General features: G+C 44.1%; 2 protein-coding genes across 3 annotated transcripts in view; both read left to right on the forward strand.

Annotated features, from left to right (window-relative positions):
* The first annotated feature begins 126 nt into the window (after positions 1 to 126).
* vsig10l (V-set and immunoglobulin domain containing 10 like) lies at positions 127 to 10,573 on the forward strand. Of its 2 annotated transcripts, none has more exons than XM_064300492.1 (12): positions 127 to 421; positions 2,347 to 2,676; positions 3,485 to 3,757; positions 4,404 to 4,670; positions 5,417 to 5,659; positions 6,646 to 6,924; positions 7,295 to 7,387; positions 7,752 to 7,976; positions 8,631 to 8,741; positions 8,850 to 8,890; positions 9,272 to 9,364; positions 9,999 to 10,573. In XM_064300492.1, exons 1-12 carry the CDS (start codon positions 358 to 360, stop codon positions 10,071 to 10,073), a joined length of 2,094 nt encoding a protein of 697 aa, XP_064156562.1. In that variant the 5' UTR covers positions 127 to 357; the 3' UTR covers positions 10,074 to 10,573. The 2 variants fall into 2 exon arrangements, with proteins under 2 accessions (XP_064156562.1, XP_064156644.1); XM_064300574.1 differs by lacking the exon at positions 127 to 421 and adding an exon at positions 595 to 634.
* Positions 10,574 to 11,313: 740 nt separating this feature from the next.
* LOC135235308 (sialic acid-binding Ig-like lectin 14) overlaps positions 11,314 to 22,727 on the forward strand; it is an 11,997-nt gene continuing 583 nt past the window's right edge. Inside the window, exons 1-8 of the mRNA XM_064300701.1 lie at positions 11,314 to 11,452; positions 11,832 to 11,888; positions 14,856 to 15,236; positions 15,565 to 15,861; positions 16,663 to 16,929; positions 20,711 to 20,813; positions 21,631 to 21,781; positions 22,693 to 22,727. The exon at positions 22,693 to 22,727 is cut by the window's right edge and continues 583 nt beyond it. Of these exons, the coding sequence (XP_064156771.1) occupies positions 11,843 to 11,888; positions 14,856 to 15,236; positions 15,565 to 15,861; positions 16,663 to 16,929; positions 20,711 to 20,813; positions 21,631 to 21,781; positions 22,693 to 22,727 (1,280 nt within the window). The 5' untranslated portion in view covers positions 11,314 to 11,452; positions 11,832 to 11,842. The remainder of the gene's footprint in view (positions 11,453 to 11,831; positions 11,889 to 14,855; positions 15,237 to 15,564; positions 15,862 to 16,662; positions 16,930 to 20,710; positions 20,814 to 21,630; positions 21,782 to 22,692) is intronic.

Below are 22,727 nucleotides of genomic sequence, written 5' to 3' on the forward strand. Positions count from 1 at the left end.
CGGCTGAGTCTGTTCACGTGCGCAATCAAAGCTGGGCGCAGGTGAGTTCTGCTTTCTCCCGATGACAGGTTGCCTGACCCTCCCGTGAAAGGAGGAGGGGTTAAAAAAAAGACAGTATAAGGAGATGATTGCCTTATTACCATATCACAAACCACACACACCCCAAGGAAATTCGTACACCTGCAGCTGAGCAAGTTGAAGATATGGAGATTCAATGGCTTTACTCTCGCTGAATGGGAAAATTTAATTCTAAATAGGAAAATAAAAAAATACAATCACTACACTACAATCGAAAACTTTCTTCCGACGATCACCTTCGCTCTAAAACAGAAAAAAACAAACCAAAATATTTCGACAATGCCACTGCACTGCACCCTTAAACGCACCTGCTGGGGAATTCTGTTAACGTTCCTGATTGGAGGCAAGTTTAAGACTCTTACAATTTCTTGTATAATTCAGTAAATACAGACCTACGTGTAAATATTAGGAAACATTCATCGATATTGTTCGTCTTTTAAACGGAACGACCAACAGGCAAGCGAATTTAAGTAGGAGAAATGCAGGAGACTGAAAAAGCACAGGAATAAACAGGCATACCTTCGGCAGTGGATGAGGCAAGGGACGTCGTCTGGCAGTTCAGTATTTGTGTATTTGTCATCATATAGTAGCCTATGTATTACGAAAACACATTTAAACTAAACAAGGTCATTGGCCATATTTAAATTTTTTGTTATCCGTTATCCTTCCCATCCGTACGAGGCGTAATTATTTCGATCTGTTCCTTCCATTGGAAACGATTGTAGTTCCACTCGTTCACTGGATTTTTCAAAATAAAACGAGGAGATTAGCAGCAAGAACCTTTCGCTTTGAATAGCCATTTAAATTACGCGCTTGTGTGCAATAATAGAGACGTATGATTACTGAAAGCGCTGGAAGAATACGATATTAGCTGTTCCATGTTAGAGAGCATAAATATGCCGTGCATTTATCTCATCCCAGAGAAGTAAACATTTCTCGACCAGCCAAAACTTTCTAAACCACCAGAATTAAAATGGAGATTAGAAGATTGCACAGAGTAGTCAATTAAATGTTATTATATTAGTACTACTACTAGTAGTAGTAGCGGTAGACGCGGGATTATTTTTAGATTGAAGTTGGAAAAGTTATGTTAAAAGTAACTAAATGTAGGGCTAATGTCCTGTGTGTCCCCGCGCATACCGTTCGTTAAGTAACTAGATCAATGATTGAGATTTGTTTAATGTAGTGTTTTTTCTTTTCACTTCGGGGAGTCATAGCAATGTAAGCGCATTAATACATTATTATTATTATTATTTAACCAAAACATCCGAGTCGTTTCTATTAGGGTGTTATTTGTATACGTCCGAGTTGTTCTTGGTATATGAAGGCACTTTCGTCAAGACATTCTAATGCAATGGTATAAAAATCGTGTCCTAGAAGACCGATGTGTCTTCGGGTTTGTGTAGTTTTCAGTGAATCGGCGGCCAACTTGCGGTAATCAGTGTCTTAAATTAAGCACTCACGTGCCGAAAGAATCAGGAGGCAACGCGGCCCTACGTGACTGGCATATGGCACTCCTACAGTCTAATGGAAATGCCGTTATTATTGTGGCTGTATATCAGCAAAAACAACATTCTTTTTCAGTCACACAAAGAGATGCTGGGTGTGATTTAGTCTTACATTTTGGCAGCATTTCAGTTCAACATTACATTACATTTCAGTCATTGCAAAGGTTCGTTGAAAACTCCGGAAAGGGTTCTCTTGTGTTTTTGGTGTTCTTTTGCTGTGTTTGGGTTTTTAAAAATGATTTCATTTTTTTTTTTTTTTTGATATTTCATCCAAATTTTCTTTTAAAAGTCTTCTGTTGCTCTAGGTCAATTATTTGATTGTAATTAATTTGGCAAATCATTATTCATCAGTAGCCCTAAATTATCTGTAAGGGAAAATATCAGAATTAGGATGATTCCAAAGGCCCTGACTGACAGAGGCTCTATAAAATATTAGAATATAGGATTAATATTTTTTATTCAACAAGAGAGCCGAGAGCCTGCGCAGGTAGAGTTAAACTGTCTAACGAGTTGATCATCAGTTTCTGGAGGTGCAGTTACAGGGATGGGGTGGCCTGGAGTGGCCTGGGGTGGGGGTGGGTGGGCAATGAAAGAGCTTCTCATGGTGTCTCAAAATCCCAGGCGGCACCCCTGATTGGTTGTAACCTTTTGTATTTACTCAGTTTGGCATCCAGCTATTGCTGTTTTAATGTTGATGATTGAATGGATTGATTGAATGTACATTTGGTAATTTCATGCTTTGTTCTGTTTTTTCCTTAAGGTGTTGTTGACTGCGTGCTGCAGATCTCAAGCATTAGTCCCCCGCTCGTTAATGCTAAGGTTGGCGACAACGTTACACTACCAGTGAGTTTCACAGGCGTTACCAACCCTACCGTTCAGTGGTTGAAGGACGGTGATGTGATAGCAAACTTGGTTATCGGTTCCGGTGGAAAGCCAGATACCTCCCCCAACTTTGGCGCGCTGGATATCGATGGCAGCGGTTCGCTGACGATTCACAACGTGCAGCTGAATTACAGCGGCACGTACATGGTGAGGATGAGCAAGATTGGACAGGCACCGGTCAACACCACATTCACCCTCGGGGTGTTCGGTGAGTAGCCAGCGATCGAGGCACAGTGTACTGCAAGTGATTCTTCAGGTTGAGTTCTGTTGGTAGAACAGGGGGGACATAAGTGGAAATGAGCAAAAGGTAAATTCCGTACAGACATTAGAAAGAATGTTTTCAAGCAGAGAGTGATCAATGTGTGGAATAGCCTGCCAGGTCACATAGTAGAGGCAGAAACTCTGGGGATTTTCAAGACTAGACTTGATACTGTGTTGAATACCATTTAGTCTGTGGGTAATCAGAGTATTTGGTACTATTTAATCAGGAAAATCACAAGCATTGTTGGGCTGAATGGCCTGTTCTCAACATTATGTTATGTCATGTTAAAGGGCACAGTTTTCTGATCATCTGGTAATATGCGACTAGGATTCAGTCAGTGTTCATCAGCATTTGATCGTTTCTTTTCATTGTTGACATGCCTAGTTTACTGCACAGGTGTCAAACTCCAGTCCTGGAGGGGCCGCAGTATCTGCTGGTATTCAGGGTGTTCTCTGCAGGAATGGTTCATTTAAATCACTGATTGGCTGAGGAATCCACTCACCCTGTTCTCAAGGCCTTAATTGTCAGCGGAGTGAAAGTAAACCGTAAAAACCTGCAGACACTGCAGCCCCTTTGGGATTCAGTTTGACACCCCTGGTTTAGTGGCTTCTGTAATAACCATATTTAACGTGTCACAGGGTGATTTTGATGGACAAACCATGACTGGATCCAGGTACAGCCTTCAGGACTTGCTTCTGTTCTGTTACTTTGACACATCTGTTGATTTTTTAAATTTTTTTTTTAACCCCTGCAGACATCTTCAAGAACGTGATCATCACTGCAGTCCCCGAGATAATTAAAGAGGGCATTAAGAACTTCAGTCTGCAATACAGCACAACGCAGGGAGAGGCGACTTCAGTGGAGTGGTTCTTTAACGACAAGAAGATAAAGAATGGGACTCCATACATCATCGGCAGTAAAAACCTGACGGTCACGAATCCCAACCGGACGCACACTGGTCGCTACACCTTGAAGCTGAGCAACCCGATCAGCAATGTGACCATAGACAAGGATATCACCGTGTTCTGTAAGATGTCCTCTCAGATTCATCACTTTTGCTGTTGGGCCTACGTCAGTGGCTCCCGACCCTGTTCCTGGAGGATCTACCATCCTGTAGGTTTTCATATCAACCCCAATTTGGCACTCTGCTAATTAGCAGTGCAGTGAGATCTCTAGCTGCTGAATGAGGTGTGGCTTGTTAGAATGAAAACCTTGTTGGAATTGTTGGAATTAAAACCTACTGGATGGTAGACCTCCAGGAACAGGGTTGGCAACCACTGACTTAAATCCAAGTTTTCCACCTGGAGGCTAAAATTACATTTTTATTAATGGCCCTGTTGATGCCAAGAGTTTCTTTTCTTTACTTAGGCCCACCAGGGGCAGATGTCCATTCATTTTATACTTTTCTTACGTACACGCGTCTCCTGTAAATCACTCCGTCCATGCAGGTTACTGTTGTCATGTGACGTATCGCCATCACATGGCAACATCTTTAATCGTGTAGAACACGATGATCCAGATGTTGTGGATCATTAGATGTGGCTCATGGCAACACACCTGCCTACCCTCTTTTTTTTCTTGTGAATATTGGCCTCACGGTCTCTCATACTCACTCTCCCTCGCTTCTTTCTCTGTATCTCTCCCTTCCTCTAACCCCCCCCCGAACTCCTTAGATGGTCCAGAACAGCCGATTCTGACAGTTAGTCCTCAGAAGAACGCCTTTGAGTTGGGAGACACGCTCTCTCTCTCCTGCAAGGCCGGTGGAGACCCCGCCCCCACTGCGTCTTGGAAATTTAATGGCGTGGTCCTCACCGGCCAGCAGGGGGGCATCCTAAACCTCACCAACGTCAAAACCAACCAGAGTGGGGTGTACACTTGTGTCTTAGAGAACAAAGGGACTGGAGACCGGCTGGAAAAGAACTTCACCATAAACATCTATGGTAAGGTATCAGCGTCTATGGTCGTGTCCGAGTGTGGTGCCAGCATCTGTAGTAAAGTGATAGTGTCTATGGAAGGGCCCCTGATGTTCAAGACCTCATGATACGTATTGCTCTTCAGAGTAACATACAACGATTGGTCGGATTCAGTTTGTCACTGATGGCACGCATTAGCTCCGCCTATTGTTGATTTCATGAAGGTTTGTTCTCCCCTCACTTGAGCAAACTCAGATATCACCAGGGTACCTCAATCTGTGATACTGTGCCTGTGCAAGAATGATCCTGGGTTAAATGAAAATTGGAATTAAGAATTAAGAAAGGGATTAAGATAAGTAGTTTCTGCCTTCCCCCCCCCCCCCCACTCCACACTGTAAAATAAGACAAACCATACAGTTGTGGCACATTTCTTTAATAATGGGCTATAAAACATGCACAGGTACCTGTCTTAATTTCTGTGGCCCTCATCACGGTTAACTTCCCTGAGAATTATGGGGGCACCAGTTGATTCTATTCTAATAACCCAGGGGTTTTTGTGGTTTCATTTCAATCAGCTACCAGTAAAGTACTCGAGAACAAGGTGTGTGAATCCTTTAGCCAATCGGTGACTTAAATGAATCACTGGTGCCAATAAAACGCTGTGAAAACCAGCAGACACTGCAGCCCTCCAGGACTGGGGTATGGCAGCTGCGTTCTAACTGGTTAAAGCTGCTGTCCTAACCACCTCCTTCCTCCCACTCCACGCCGCACAGAGCGTCCATTAGGGAGCCCCCTCTGTTCGGTTGGAGGTACTGGAAGCGGCGACCTGCAGTACCGCTGCAAGTGGCCAGGGGGCAACCCCCAGGCGACGCTCTCCTTCCCAGCCCTGAACGCCAGCCGCAGCGGCAGCGGAGACTTCAACTTGACGGTGGCGGGGACGCCGACTCTGAGTGGGAAAGAGATTATCTGCATGGGCAGACACCCGCTCGCCTCGCAGAACTGCAGCATTACTGCCCGTGAGTATGACCTACCCCCCCCCCCCCCCCCCACAAAGAAAAGGGGCCTTGGAAATGTGGCTCTGCATTATCGTTGTTTATATACTGATATACAGTAAATCCTTTAGGCTGTAAACTGAGTTTTTTAAAACTGAAAATGTGACTTTGAAAACAGCATGGTCTTGCCTGCAGGACAGTGAAATGCAACAAGCTCACAGCTTCGGGTTTATCCTGTGTCAATTTATTTCCCAGTTTCACCAGTAGAGGGCAGATGTTGGGCAGTTGACAGCCAAAGTCTGGCAATGCAAGGATTCAGACCCTGCTTGCTGCATATAATAAAAAGGTTTAGTCTATTTGGCGACTTAAATTAGCACTGTGGTGTTTTTACATTACATATTTATGCAAAGCGACGTACAATAAGTGCATAGCGAAGGTCACTGGACCTACTACAGAACACAGGTCCGATAAGGTACAATACTAATTATGAAACAGTTGGTCCAAAGCCATGAACACATTAAGTCCAGTTCACACAGTAAGCATAGGCTAGGTCAGAAAGTTACGGTAAGCCAAACCAGGAGGCATGACAACAAGCCACAACATCAAGATAATTATACAAGTGTAATCTAAGTGCTGGATCATGGACGTACATGCAGCATGAAAGTGGCACAGGAGGTCCATGTGTAACGTGAAAGCGCTATAGGAACAAAGTATAAGGATGTAAGTGATGAGAATGATCCTTGGTTGGGTGGAGGGCCCTGCGGAGTGGTGGCAGTTAGCCCAGGTATACTGTGCTGAGATGTGACTTCAGACCGGTTTTAACAGGTTGCATGCTGAAAGTGCGCAGCAAGCTGCATGTTGTAATGACTACGCCCTCACACATGCTAAATGCGCCTTCAGATCGTGGCGGTTTTAACAGGTTGCATGCTGATAGTACGCAGTAAGCTGCATGTTGTTATAATGACTACGTCCTCACGCGCGCTAAAATGCGCGCTATGACATCGTTTCAGGCGGCCCGGCGGAGCTTCTGCCCGTGTTTGCGGTGGCGCTGGACGACAACGGCACGGTGGTGGTCAGCATCACCTGCGCCAGCGCGTCCGTGCCCCTCGCCAACGTGACCTGGTCCAGAGGGGGTCAGGTGATCACCAGCGGTGGGCGGTACCAGATCAGCCCCAACACCACGGTGCTGTCCATCGTGGACCCCGACCTGGACACCAGCAACCTGGGCATCTACATCTGCGACGCGGCCAATCCGCTGGGCCGTGCGGAGAGCAACGTCCACGTGCTGGGTATGGCCCTCGACTCTGCCGCAACGCCGTGATTTTCAGTCCTGGTCCCTGGCGGGCCGCCTGGTCTGCCGGTTTTTGTTTTTGTTACCCGCTTAACTCCCCTGAGAATTATGGGGGCACCAGTTGATCCTATTCTAATAACCCAGGCGTTTTAGTGGTTTTGTTTCAATCAGCTACCAGTTAAGTACTCGAGAACAAGGTGTGTTATGATTCTTCAGCCAATAGGTGGCAAAATCGCTGTGAAAACCAGCAGACACTGCAGCCCTCCAGGACTGAAATATGATAACTGTGTTCTAAGTGGTTGAAGCTGCTATTCTAACGTCTTTCTTCTACCCCCCCCCCCCCCCTCCCGCCACCCCCACCCAAACAGGCCCCACAATCTTTGATTCCAGCTTGTCAAGTAACTCGGACGGGACGATGGTGACGCTCAACTGGGAGACCCCTCCCACCTCCATCGTTACAGGTAGCCACGCCCTCCCCACACCCCCCCACCAAACACACATGGAACTCCCGGAACATTCCAGAAACAGCCCATGTGCCTGCGGGGGTGCCTGAACGTTACTTTCATTTGAGAGACGCAGTTTATTACAGCGTTACAAACTGGGATAACGAAAAAATGTATAATGTAGATGTCTCTCCTGCCGTTTAGATTTAACTGATTTTCCATATTGTGTTTGCGTGTGTGTGCTTGCATGCGTGCGTGTGTGTGCGCGTGCGTGTGCGCGTGTGTGCGCGTGTGTGTCTGTGTGTGCGTGTGTGTGTGCGCGTGCGTGCGCATGCGTGCGTGCGTGTGTGTGTGTGTGCGTGTGTGTGTGTGTGTAATGCAGCTTTTCAGGTCCAGATGACGGGGCCGGCCCTCACACCCAGCTCTGGCAGCAGCCGGCGCAGGAAAAGGGCGACGGAAGACTTCCGAACCGTCCAGCGACTGGCCGCCACCGCCCGCAGCACCACCCTCGGCCTGCTGGACCCCAAATCCTCTTACCAGTTCCGAGTGGTCCCCGTCGCGGGCCAGACCGCGGGGCAGCCATCCCAGGAGCACCATGCTGGGCCCGGTAGGGTATTCGCTCCAAAGCAGATGAGCAAGACCGCCACGAGGAGCCGTAGCTTTGACCTTAATCCAGCGCTGTGTGAACGGCGCCAGGCCTGGGCCAGTGTACCGTGTGCCGATGCTGGAGCCGGCCAGATATTCTGACTGGATTCACTGTGGCAAACCAGGCGGTCTCAAGCTCCAGTCCTGACGGGCTGCAGTCTCTGCAGGCTTTTGTGATCACCTTTCAATTTGCGGCCAGTTCAGGCCTTGGAAACGAGGTGTGCAGACTCTTCAGCCGATCAGTGATCAAGATTAAGCACTTGAGTGCAGGAAGACATCTAAAATGGGTAGAAGCAGCGGCCCACCAGGATTTGAGCTTGAGATCTCGGGTGCGAGCGGTGTTAAACACCCAGTGCTGGTTCACTCGTTCAAAAAGATTTCCACCCAGGATACGAGTGCCAGTCTGCTGCAGCTGTAGCACTCAGCTTTATTGAAGATGTCAGGTAGAATAAACCATCCGGCTTGCAGTTAGAGAATTAAGAGCAGAAGGTTTCGGCTTTTGACCAGCTGAGGATCTTGAAGGGGGGGGATGTGGTTTTAGGAGCCCCCCCCCCCGCCCCCCCCCCCCGTCCCGCAGAGTCTGACACTTGGCGTGTTTCTGTGTTCTGTGCCACAGGAGGTCTGAGCGAGGCGGCCATCGCGGGAATCGCGGCAGGGGTCCCTTGCGCCATCCTCCTCCTCGTCCTCCTCATCCTCCTCATCGTCTGTTGCGCCTGCAAGCGAAGACGTGAGACCTAGGCGCCTCTTCATTGTCTCCTCATAACCAATCTCCCACCACCATCATGAAATATTCAGAGTTGGAGCTGATTGGTTTAGCATGTGTTCTGTTTTTTAGGTCGTGAGACGAGGTACCCAGTATCCAGGGCAGTGGACAGGGTGACGTTTGTTTAAAATTAACTTGGGTGCTCTTGTAGCTCTCTCTCTCTCTCTCTCTCTCTCTCTCACTCTCTCATGCTTTCTCTTTTTCCTGTTCTCTCTCACACTCTCCCTTTCTTTCTCTCTCTTCCTCCTGCTCTCTCTTGCTTTCTCTCTTTTTCCTGTTCTCTCTCACACTCTCCCTTTCTTGCTCTCTCTCTTCCTCCAGCTCTCCCTCTCTTGCTTTCTCTCTCTTTTTCCTGCTCTTTCTTTCTCTCATGCTGTCTCTCTCTCACCCTCCAGCTCTCTCTTGTGCTTTCTTTCTTTCCGGCTCTCTCTCTCTCTTTCTCTCTCTCTCTCAACGCTCCCTTTCTCTCACACACATACCCTGCTTATACCCAGGCGGTCGTGACCCAGCCAAATCTGAATGCTCCACACAAGCTGCTGACAGGAGGCATGAAAAGCTTGGGACCCCCAGACTACGACCTCCACCAGGTATTTATTCTACAGGGGGAAGGGGCGGGCTCTAACGTTCCCCATGGGCCAATCACAGGCAGCAATTTGGCAAGTGCTGTGGGTAGCAATGTCTGAAGTGACACAGTGTTTAAAGGCAGTTATAAGAACACCAGAAATATAGGCAGTAACCCACAGCCATCAGCCTCCAGTCCTGGAGAGTCTGCATTTTTAACTCCAGTCCTGGAGGGGGCGCTGTGTCTGCAGGTTTAACTCCAGTCCTGGAGGGGGCGCTGCGTCTGCAGATTCAACTCCAGTCCGTCCAGAACTTGAGTCTGCAGACCTTCTGTAACCCATCAAGAGCAGCATCCCAGCTAACACAAAATGTTCTCACAATGTTACTGGAATGTTTTTTTTCCCCCAGTGTTATAACAGTGTGAGAATGTTCTGAGTTAACTGAATGTGCTCTGGAGTGTCACGTCTTCCCTTCACGCCGAGGGGCTAGTTCACGTAGAAGGATTACCTGAGTTACCTGGATCACTGCGCAGAGTGTCACCCAGAACGGCTCTTTCCACTTCGGTCCACGTTCCACATGCGGCGCAGGTATCCTGCTTCGGGAAACAGGGCCCAGGACCTCCCCCCGCCTGTTCATTTAATCTGTTTATTCCCCCCCCAGGCCCCATCAGAGCGGTCCTCCACACTCCCCTATCAGGTGTCTCCCCCAGCTGTACGAATGGCCACCACCGTCTAAATGCAGCACTCTTATGTACAGACCCCTCACCTGTCCAGTACTGTGTATATGTTACATTTTGTGTTGTCTTTTATATTATTTTTGAACTTCATTTTCCTCTTTTTTTTCAAAATTTTCTGTAATGTTTTTTTTTCTTTCTTTCTGATATGCAGTATTTTAATAATTGTTTTTGCAGTACTGTCATTTTATATATGTAAAATTGATTCCAAAGGGCTTGATACATTTAATATCTGTAATGTCAAGATAAATAAATATTCAGTAGTGGTTGAAGCCCATAACTACTGGATGCAACTCTGTTATAAAAGGACAAGACCTGTGATGTGTCTGTTTATAAAATGGCTCCCACTGAATTCAGGTAATTTATTTATAAATTTAATTGCAATAAATTTACTCACAATGCTATTGTGAACAACTTTTAAGAGATGTAATTCTTTTGTAGATATTGTATGTTAATTTATTTTTAAATGAATGTCCAAGAATAAAATCATGTATATACTGGATATAGTCATTTGAGAACTTTTGGATGATTAGTCACTCGATCAACTGAGATTCAAGAAGCAATGGTTCCCCTTTCCGTTTTGAACTTTTTTAGGAGTGCTCGTTTCCTGTAATGTGTTAATCAGAGAATCAGAAGTACAAACTTTCACACTAATATGTAGAAAAGCGCATTGCCTGATTGCCTGTTCTCAGGTGTGTGTGTTTGTGTGTGTGTGTGTGTGCGTGAGTGTGTGTGTCCACAATGTTAAAATCATACCCTAGAGCGTGGAGTGCAGTGGTGGTAGCTACTGTAGGTTCACTGAGCGTCCAGGTTTTAGCTGTAATAAAGCACTTTGATTAGCTAAAACCAGTCAAATATATGGTTGGCACCTGTTTTCTTGGGTCTGATCATGAAATGAGACATTTTAGAAATTAAATCCATTATTAATGGCGACATTATACATTACTTAATACTCAGTGTACCATCTCCATTTTGCATTTGTTTACAAAACAAGTGTTTATAGGAGCTGCCAATCACCGGATTTTTGAACTACATTCCAACATTAAAATAAATAAAATAAAATTCACAATATTGTCTAGAAGAGGGAGGTGGGGTGGGGTGGGGTGGGGGGTCTATCTAGGGCTGGGGATGAGGGTATGAGCTAATCACCCCCCTTCCCCAATCTCTCCTAGGGTGGTGTAAAGACGAGAGCTGGCCACAGCGATTAATTCATTGCTATCCGAGTTCACGGTTTTGTGTCGTAGTAGTCATGCCCTGCAGAAGATAATCTTCAGCTCTGCATCCGTCCTGACGTTCTGAAAGAGGAACGCAGCACTGTGCGTGACCCGTGCAAACCACACGCACTTCTCAAAAGCAAGACGACAACTTCAAGATCCTACAGGTTCGTAACACAGAACATTATATTTATCGCTCGGCTACTCATAATATTTCTGAATGTGAAGGTATGTCAATTGTTTTGACAGAGGAAGTGACTTATGTGGTGTCTTTTTTCAACTAATTAAAAGTATCTTTCTGAGGAAATGAATGTTTGTCATGTAGCAATCAACTGCATAAAATGATGTGTCTTCAAAGTTAAATCTCGAAATAACACAGTTTTTCAAACTGTACATTTGATAAAACACCAGGGATTAGTACCTCTTTCTTCTGCTGCCAGACAGTCTAAAATCATTTTCATCCTGTAAATAATCACGTCTGTTTCTATTTTTTTGTTTGTTTTGTTACATTTGACCCATGAAGTCAGTGTCTTTTTCTTACGTTAGATACAGAGCTCATGGGTTCCTTCAGGAGATCATCTGTTCTTTGCAGTGTCATTCAAGGTACTGTAACATATGCAAATTGGAATTGCTTGCATTTATGGATCTTGGTAATTCAACTGCAGGGATAATGAGGGGTTGTTCAGTTAAGTATAGACGTAAGTACTAGCGTAAGCATTGAGTGCAACTCTAGCCCAGGGCAGCTGGTTGTGTGTGCTGGTTTTTGTTGCAGCTAATTGCATTACATTTATTTGGCAGACTCTTTTATCCAAAGCGACGTACAATACGTGGATACCAAAGGTCATTTAGCTTACCTTAGCTTCCTGGACAACTAGTGTACAGTACATACACTAGTGCTGGCACTTTCCTAATTGAATAATTAAGAGTAAGAGTTGGCACCCTTGGGGCAGGTGTATCAAGGGCGAGTGTGGGTGCAGGCAGAGATGGGCAAAGATACATCAAATTGTATCTTGTTACAAAATACAAAATACCCCTCAACTAAATGCATCAAAATAAAATACAAAATACTGGAGCCAGAAAATGTATCCAGATAAAATACATGTATTTTGTATTTTCAAAATACAGGAAATTGCATTTGTAACATTGGGTATTCTGAATTTGATTGTTTTTATCTTTAGCCTTTACCTATGGCTTTCAACATGTGTACATTCTAAAAAGTAAGATATCTTTTATATAGTTATTGCAGTTCAGATAAAATGTTAACCTTGATGGACAGTCCACTGCACTGGCAGGAGGAAGCATGTGCTAGCTTCCTTGAGGGTGGGGGCTTAAAATACCGCGACCTATCTTTTGCAGTTTCGGTCTTCAAATGTGTGAAAATGCATTGGCCGCGGTGTTTCAAGAGAGCTGTGAGTGCACAAGATATTTTTGGACGCCATAGAGTAGGAAATAAATATACATGTACTCAAAAAGCACAAGCCCAATGTATTCGGAAAGACATGTAGTCAGAGTGTGATGTTCTGTGTAAGGACCCACACGCAGACCAGGGAAATCCAAAAAACGTTGTCTTTAATCAGTGCGAAGTTCGAAGCCAGGTGATCAGAGAGAGTGCGGTACAGAATCGAGTTTCCAAAAGAAAAGTAAAAGACAGGCAAAAAGTCAAAAACCAGGAGATCAGAAATAGCGAAGGTACAAAGGGGCAGGCAAAAGAGAAGTCAAAGAAAAGCGAAGGTCGAACCAGATCAAACAAAACCAAAAGGGGCAGGCAAACTCGAAGTCGGGCAAAGGGGTGTCGCAAGAATCTCAATAAACAAAGGCTTACAAATAATCGGCACAATGAATATGATCAACGTTCTGACAGGGACTGGGTGGAAAAGACTGACATTTATACACTGGGGAAGGTAACAATCAAGGAGGGGTTACGTGAGTGAGGGCGGAGTAACAAACAACATCCAGGTGAAGAACATTAGGATAACTAATTAAATGACAGGGGACTGACAAAACGCGGACTGGAATCACATAGACAACAATGATAACAGACGGCCTGGGTTTAGCAGGTAAAACACGTGCAGAGAGAGAGAGGTGCAGTTAGAGCAAGAGACAGGTGCAGGCAATTGCAGAACTCAGCGTTAGAGCAGGAAGAAAGTAAAGCGAGACTGGAAAGAAGGGGGGAAACCACGAAAACCCGGAACCACCCGAATAGTGAATTCACACAAGTACAGGGGAGTGAAGCAGCTCAGGGAACACAGACACAGAGACAGTAGTGGGGAGACAAGTGACCGTGAATACAGACTACAACACAGAGAGCACAGGCCCAATGTATATGGGAAAGGAATGTATTCAAGAGCACCAGCCACCACCTCCATGATGTATCATACGACTAGCAAAGGAGGGAGGATGGAGAGTGGACAAAGGTCAACCTGAGCCATAAGATTAACAACCTGCAGCAGTGAGTGCTTCATATTAAAAACGTGCAATTAGAGCAAACACGTAATACACACACAGTTTCTGCCCTGCGAATTAAGCATTGTACGCAAGCATATACGTAGAACGAACGGAAGCTTCTGCCTTATACGCAAATGTATCGTCAGAATATATGATTTGTGATAGAAGGGGAGGGAGATTCATGTGGGAGATGAGCGCCAAGAAGGAAGGGGCTCATAAATATTGGTGTCAAAGAATTGGGAAATAATGGTGTCAAAAACAGGACATGACTAACAAAAGAAATAAGTGGGAAGTACTAAATTTAAGCTCCACAACAGGAGGAGTTAGCAAAAATTGATAAAAGAAGCTGTGGCCCCAGGGGATTTTAGAGTGTGTCTTGGGAATGCTTGGAGAGTGTTAGGAGAGCGATTGGATGTATTGTCATTACTTGTGAGTGACTGTTAGTTGTACTGAACTGCGCAGATCAGCCCGGGTTCTTGTATGTAATCTTTGATTCACTAACAATAGCTCACCATTTTTGGACACCATTTTTAGGTTAACCCCAATACAGCTCAAGTTTTACCCGAAAATTTCCTGGCTACGTCCTTTCACTTTTCAACCAAATGTAGTCGGATTTAAACCTGAACACCAAGAGGGCGTTTTACGGATTTAACACCGACTTTTCAACACAAAAACGTTCACTGGGATAAAATACTGTGGATTTTACGAAGGCTGCAGTGAAATACTTAATTAGAAATAGAAATTTGTCACTGGAATGGAAGAAAATCAAAGGTAACAACGAAAGCCTGCAAGAGTGTTTTAAATTAGGTCATAGAGGTGAACTGAAGTGTCCTGATGATAATGGACTGCTCTCTCTCTCTCTGATGGTGGTGCTTGTTTAAAAAACAATCACCACCAGATGTTTTTGTGTTCTTGTAGCACTCTCTCATAAATTTAATGGGGAAAGTGCTTAATTGGCTGAATATTCGACAGCGATGACCAGATAATACTGTGTACATAGCAAAAAAAAAACCATATATCAATATTATCCATCGTAAAAATATTATGGATATATAAAGGATATTTATGACCTTGGGTGTTTAGCCTACCGCATTGCAATTCTGCTGTCTCTGTTATTTTGAACAGGTCTGGCAGTTTGGAGTGTGGCTGCGGCTGGACCGCGGTGGTCAGTGACGATTCCTAACCAGATGTCCGCTCCGGTCGGGTCTTGCATCGTCGTTCCTTGCTCCTTCACTCCCCCGACCGCTAACAAGACCATTAAAGTCACTTGGTACCAGTACGCCTGGGTTGGCTACCCGCTGGTATACAGCGAATCCAAACCGGGGGACGTCATAGATAAGTTTCGTGACAGCACGGAGTTAATTGGCAGCGCGGGAGAGGGGAACTGCAGTCTCAAAATCAACCGGACACGAGAAGCACATACCGCTGAGAAGATCTATGTGTGGATTACGCCAAATCAGTTGGACGGCAACTTCTATGATGAGAGGGTGACATTAGAGGTTACAGGTACATAAAAAAAAATAATCCAGCAGTTGTGATTAAACTCTTTTTACCTTCTGTTTATCCCCCCTTTTTCTCGACATGTTGGAATGCCCAAACATGCTGAAGCAGCGACTCTCATCGCACCTTGACTTACAAATTGTTTTTTTTTAAATTGGTAAATGGTAAATGGACTGCATTTATATAGCGCTTTTATTCAAAGCGCTTTACAATTGATGCCTCTTAATCTTTATTTCATTTTTATAATTTTTTTTGGTTACCAAGTGTGTTGTTTTGGTGAAGACAAATCCCTATCACTTTAAATGTGCATGTGCGCGATTTGTTTTATCCGCAGAGAACGCCCCTCAGCCGGAGATAAGGGTGATGGGCGACAATCTAACAGAGGGGGATGAGGTTAGCCTGTCCTGTGATGTCATCCACACCTGCCCCCCTTCCCCCCCTTCCGTCTCCTTCCGCAACCACAGGGGGGCGCTCCGTTGGAGCCACAATAAGGAAGAGGCGGGGCGTTGGCGCGTCTCCGTGGAGATGTCCTGGAAAGTGAACTCGGCGGACCATGGGAGGGGCGTGGTGTGTGATGTCACACATCCTGGGGGACGGACAGCCAGCAGAGAGATTGTGCTCCGTGTCACCTGTGAGTTGCCATGGTTACCGCAACCTGAGCATAAAGCATACCACTTACCAAAGCACTATCAGGCAAAAGAAGAATTTCATGTGGAATAATGGAGAAAATACATTTAAAAAAAATGTTTTATTGGTAGTTGTGTGCCCTAATTTTGCCAGTCACAACATCCCAGCAACATTCCAGCAATGCTCCACCAGAATGCCAGCCAAACATAGGTACCCTCTACCTGCGGGCCGACCAGGCATCCCTATTGGCCCAATTACCCATTTTTGTTATCCTTTCCCCAGATCCCCCAAAATCTGTGAGTGTCCATGGACCCCCAAACGCACTTCCACCTGGTGTGAAACCTTAACTTGTGTGAAACCTTAACTTTAACACCTATGTTGTGAATCATAACAGGTGTTTTTGTATGTGCAGTTCCCATATGTATGGTTTGTTTTTGCTGGTTTGGTTTGTATTGAGGAAGTATCAGCATTTTGACTGGAGCTCAGTCTTGCATTTAACATTGTTGTTACAGAAAGGGGGTCCTCTTATGTTTTACAGTTATTGTTTGAAAATGACTTTCAATTAAAAATTAAAAAAAAAAAGTTTTATCAAATGAAGTTTTGAAAATGATCTTATCTCAGATGATTTAATCTGAGACCCCCTGACTCACAGACCCGCAGCAGTGCGTTGTGGGATTGAACATCCATGAAGGGCTCCTGTGTACATGTTTATTATGTGTATGTGTATGTTTCAAACCCTTTTTTTTAGCGTGCATCTGTTTACCCTTTCAGGATGTGCACGCATGTCTGTCTGTGTCTCTTCCAGATGCCCCTCTTATTCTTCGGAACTCCAGTTGCACCCTGGGTAATGGGCAGTGGAGATGTGAGTGCATTGTGGACTCCAACCCCCCAGCGAAGGTCACCTGGTCCTCCGTGGGCTCCTCCACTAATGAGAGCGGCAACACGTTGTCCACGCTCAGTGGGCGGGTCCTAAGGTCTGTCCTCACTGGACCAATGGGAGACGGGGGCCACCGTTTCTACTGCAATGCCACCAATGAGCACGGAGACGCCTTCTACCTGCTACCTATCACAGGCGAGTGTGGCTAGCGATATGGTGGCATTGTTGCCATGACTGCGACCCTTGCACAAAAAAAATGCACTTTAATGATGTCTGTCCCTCAGTTTGCTCATTAATAATAATAATAATAATAACTAGACAATTCCTGCAGAAATTGTGAAGTGTGGTTGCCGCCAACGCAAAGTCGACTTTGTGCTTAACAGAGCGAACTGTTTCAGTAGTATAAGCAGAGACAGAGTATTGTGTACATGCTATAACATCACGGCAACGAGTTTATTTGCGACGCATATATTCAGAGCTAAATTATCCTTTCATCAAAACTTGAGATCTCAGTGTTTTACTCGCGGTATGCGGTGATGAGTGACGGCGAATCATAAAGCTAGCTGACATGTTCAGAAGGTCTTGGAAAAACCCTACGTCTACACTGCGTGATCGCACCATTTAAAAAAAAAAAGCAAGACGGGGCTAGGGAGATTCATTTGATTGACGTATGGTTTTGCGTGAATTTCAGCTAATTTTTACCACACAACTAAAAACATTTAATCGGGGCTGTAATTCAGAGTCTAATCTGTTATCTCTGAGACCAACTCATAGACAGAGTAGGCTATTACGTGTTAGCCGAGCCAAATTTCCAAGAACAAAAATGAGGCGAGAAATACGTGTTAAAATAGTTGCATTTCATTTTAAATACAGCTTCTGTGAATAAGTATCGGCTAGTAGCCAGTGCTACTAGCTTCTGTAGCAGCAAGGGGTGAATCAACAACATGCAAGTGGAGTTGTGTACTTTAGCAAACGCGTTGGGGTGAGAAAGCGTTGCTTTCCCTGCTACAACAGACTGAATGGTCTCATTAGAGCTGCATTAAGCAAAGTTGCCAGTGCGCTGGGATATTAAATGGTGTTACAAAATTAAAATTTGACATATTATACATAATTAGAAAGCTTATTCTATTCATTTTAAATACAGCTTCTGTTAATAAGTATCGGCTGGTAGCCAGTAGTACTAGCTTCTGTAACAAGGGGTACATCAACAGACAAGTGGAGAAGTGTACTGTAGCGTTGGGGTGAGAAAATGTTGCTGTCACTGCTACAAAGAATGCGCAATGCATCTATAATGAGACGAACCTTTCGAATACGATGGGATATAGAACGGCATTACAAAAGTAAAATGTGACATATTATACATAGTTAGAAAGCTTATTCTATCACCTGTTGGATCGATGAAGTGTAGATCAAGCCAGTTTGTACTACAAAGTTTGAGAACACCCAAAGCAACATGTGTGGTATTACAAGCTGACGTCTTTTTCTGGAGTAAGACCAGACCAGAAGCTGCTGCACACGTTTTGTTGACGGCACTGTTGCCCTTTATAGTACAGTCTGGCTTGATTGAGAATTCATTTATTCGGTAGGTGAGAGCATAAGCTTTCTAACCATGTATAACACATCTAATTTTGGTTTTGGAATATCGTTTTATAGGTCAACCGAAAGTTTTCTCATCATCGCATTAAATGCACTCGCTCTTTGTTAGCACTAGCATTCAGACGCTGCACCTGACAAAACGTTGTCAAATAATTTGCGTAATATCTCGTGAAATACTATTATTATTGAGGACTTCTGGGTATGCCTAAGCCATATGTTTGTTGATATACCTAGCTGACAGCGTTTTCATTTGTAATTTTGCATTTGGAATACCGTCTTATCGCGTTCACTTCCGCATTCAGCTATATCCTTTCTGGTGGCTAAGTCGCCAGGAAACCTCGTTTGAACAACACAATCCGTGCATGTACGTCTTCGTCAAGGTCTTATCTAAATTGTGGTATAAAGCATTTGAGGTTTACGAATGTGTGTTTTCTGTAATTACGACAAAAGAGAGATATGCACCGCATCTGGATTCTACATTTCCTGTAGATGCTAAGCCGACCAATGCTGTAACTTCACCGTTCGCATATGTATGACGTCACGTTCCCCATTCATCTCTATGGGAAAAAATTGGCAATAAAAAGTCATATTTCTCAAAACCGTGCAGCGAAACTTTCCACAAAGTAATAGCACACGATTCCCAAAGAAGCCGGTCAATTTGACATATGGCACGTGTATGTACTCTGGGAGGAGTAGCGGTCCAAAAAATGGATAGAATAATAATAATATGTGCGATAATAGTGTGCGATAATAGTAGTGTGATTGCCTAAGGCAACCACACTAATGATTGCCTAAGGCAACCACACTAAATATGTGGGATGATAGTAGTGTGATTTCCTAAGGCAACCACACTAATAAATAATATGTGCGATAATAATAGTGTGATTGCCAAAGGCAACCACACTAATAATAATAATAATAATAATAATTATTATTATTATTATAATACATTTATTTTATATAGCGCTTTTCATGGTCTCAAAGACGCTTTACAATACATGAATGCATACAATGAATCATACAATGCAGGGAAAAAAATGCAGAAAATGCAGGGGGACTTGTGGTGCAGTGGTGGTAGGAGGGGGTGTGAGAGGGGGAAGACAAACATCAAGGGAAGGCTAGGGAAAAGAGGTGGAAGGCTAGGGAAATGAGCCCGGGTGACATCTGCACCTTGCATTGAATTGAGCTCGCGATAATATACACATTATAGCAGTTCACATTGTGAGACAAGTGCAAAGACTGTTGAGTATTTTTATGATTGCAGTTACAGGGACAGAGTGCTCGAATGTGCGAATGTGTTACTTAAGTCTGGGTAGAACTGGATTGATTAACGGTGAGTTAATGGCTGATGTGCAATTTAACGATCTTATAAATGCACTGCAACATTACAATATGTTACATTACATTTATTTGGCAGATGCTTTTATCCAAAGCGACGTAGGTCAGTGGAACAACTTCATAACACAGGTTTGATAAACATCAATTTATCTGTGAGTACAGTTGTGGTACTAAACAGGAAGTGTTGCAATTTATTTGTCAGTTAAAGAAGTATAGATTGACTGCATTTTGAAGGAAGTAAATAAATGCGTGTGGCCAAAACGTTCATTTTTGGTCTCATCTGACAATAGCGTCCTCTTCCAGTCATAATTCCAAAGAGGTTTGGCAAGCTCCAGATTCTTGGTTTTGTTTATTGTGCTCAGTAAGGGCTGTCTTTGTGCCACCGTTCCAAAGAGTCAGTTGGTATGGAGATGCCATTTTATGTTTTTTTTTTTTTTTACTTGCTGAATACAAGAAACAAACTAATCTCTGCAATTCTTAAACAGTGATCCTTGGGTTATTAATGGCCTCCCTCCCCATCTTCCTCACCATCCGTGGGGACAACATGCACTTGCTTCCTCTTCCTGGCAAATTTGCAACCATTCCATATGTTTTACACCTTTTTATTAGTGCTCCTTACAGTGCTAAGTGGTATGTTTAACCATTTATATAATTCTGGAGCTTACTGTGTTTACAGACCAGAGCTTAACTTTAACACCCCAAAAGTCCCCTACTGTGGGCTTCTACCACATTATGTTATTATTAGTGAAACACTAGAAGTATGAATCATAACAGTTTTTTTTGTATGTGCAGTACCCATATGTATGGTTTGTTTTTGCTGAACTGAATTGAGGAAGTTTCGACATTTTGACTGAAGCTCAGTCTTTCATTTAACATAAATGGTAATGTAATGGCAACCTCTCAGCTGCAAGCCCAGTTTTCCTAACCTTTATACTGCACAGCATCAAAACTCGTGTCAAACTCAAAGAGTTTGGATTCCTGTTACTGTGACTACTGTTGCCATGGCTGATAATAAAGATGATGCTGCCTGTATTTCTGACAGTGGAGCACTTTGGAAAGTGGGGAATTGTCCTTGGAGCAATCGGTGGAGCTGTGCTCATATGTCTTCTATTGGGAGCATTTTTATATTGTAAACGCACTAAAAGGTACGTTTGAAATTTACCCATTTTCTTAACTGTCACTGTATGCACTGTGTGTCACTTTAATTGGCTAATAGTAACTTGAGTACTCATATTACACTCGCATAAATGGCTTGCTCATTTAAACGGATTACTTGAAATCTAAGCATATATTAACGGAGACTTTTGAGGTCATTTTATTTGCAGAAACAGGCTATATGCCCAGTATTGGAATGGCAATGCATTAATCTAGGAGTCTGTAGTGAGCAGGAGTTAATTCAAGAATTACACCAAGGCGCTTTTAATGCTGATAGTGTCATAATGCTTAATGAATTTAATTCTTGCACAAAGGTCATTTGTTTACATGGGGAAAATTAAGATGATACCAGGATTGTTGTGCTTTTAAACAAAAAATGAATTCTACAAATTCAGTCGCTTATCCAGAATGCAAGCAAATGTTGCATGTCTTTTTAAAAAAATCAAAGTGCTGTTCCTTTTAGCTTAACTTTTATTTCACTCTATTTCCTTCTCTCTCACTTTCTCTCTCACCCCTCCCTCTCTCTTTCTCTCTCGTTTTCTTCCTTCCCTCTCTCTCCCTCTCTCCACTCTCCCTCTCTCTCCCTCCCCCTCCCTCTCTCCACTCTCCCTCTCTCCTTCCCCCCTCTCTCCCTCTCCGTTCTCCCCCCTCTCTCCTTCCCCCCTCTCTCTCCACTCTCCCTCCCTCCCCTCTCTCTTTCTCCCTCTTCGTTCTCCCCCTCTCTCTCATTCCCCCCCTCTCTCTTTCTCCCTCCCCCCTTTTCTCCCCCTCTTCCTGTCCCTCTCCACCTCCACCTCTCTGTGACAGGCGCCCCAAACACGCAGACCTTTCCCTAAAGGAAGTGAAATGTGCTGGAGAGGAGGAAGTGAAGATTGACAGTTTGTACTCAAATATGAGAGCATGCCCTCCTGCCCATGCACTCCCAGAGAGCATCTACGAGGTGGAGGACACACCCAGGGTACAGTACATGCTTCAAAAGACACTTTCACACATCTCTTGCATAATGAACGTGTCTTGAGGATTTCGGGACTTTGTGAAAAGGATTTAAAAGGCCCTGCGATAAATTGGTGGCCTGTCCAGGATGTATTCCTGCCTCTCGCCCAATGCACGCTGGGATACGCTCTGCTCAGGATAAGCGGGTACAGATAATGGGTGGATGAATGGATGTAAAGGTTAGCCAGACATTGATTTTTAAAATCAAGGAAAGGCAAAGTGGTACGGATATTTTCCATTCATGCAGTCATGACACGTGGAACGTATTTCATGAAAGCTGTCAAATTAGACAATGTCTGTGGAACTTATGTGGACAGGAGTCATTGGAGTTTTTGCTTGCTGAAAACATGGGTATGAAGCTGTCTTGTCCTATAATTTTTAAAGTCACTCAGGACAAGAGAGTCTGTTAAATGATATTAATAGAAATGTCAACATGAATGTGTATATGTGCACACTTCAAAACGTGCCCAGTGGGCACATCGTCTGCAAAACAACAAAACCAGAGGTGGAAAACCCAGGTCCAGGTAGTAAAAGTTCTCCCCGATTATTTTGTTCCAATCACATGGATTTGCAAATTAGCACAATTCTTCAACCAGGAAGCAGAACTGATTGGTGAAATCAGCTGGCTGAGCTTGTAGGTAGGACAGGGCAGGACTTTCTCTTTCTGACCCCTGGACTTTCCACCTCTGGACAATACTATTGTGTGAAAATCCGCAATGCACATGCTCCTTATCCAGACGAAGTCTCCCAGCATTTTTGGGAAGACATTTTCTGCTGTATATTTATGTGCTAATTTTCTTTTTGTTTGTTTGTTTGCTTTTGTGTGTGTTTTTGTGTGTTTGTGTGTGTGTGTGTGTGTGTGTGTGTGCTTTGAAGTATCAGGAAATGAAGAGACAACCTTCATATGATGA

This window comes from Anguilla rostrata, chromosome 1 (assembly GCF_018555375.3).
Source record: "Anguilla rostrata isolate EN2019 chromosome 1, ASM1855537v3, whole genome shotgun sequence".
Classification (NCBI taxonomy): Eukaryota; Metazoa; Chordata; class Actinopteri; order Anguilliformes; family Anguillidae; genus Anguilla; species Anguilla rostrata.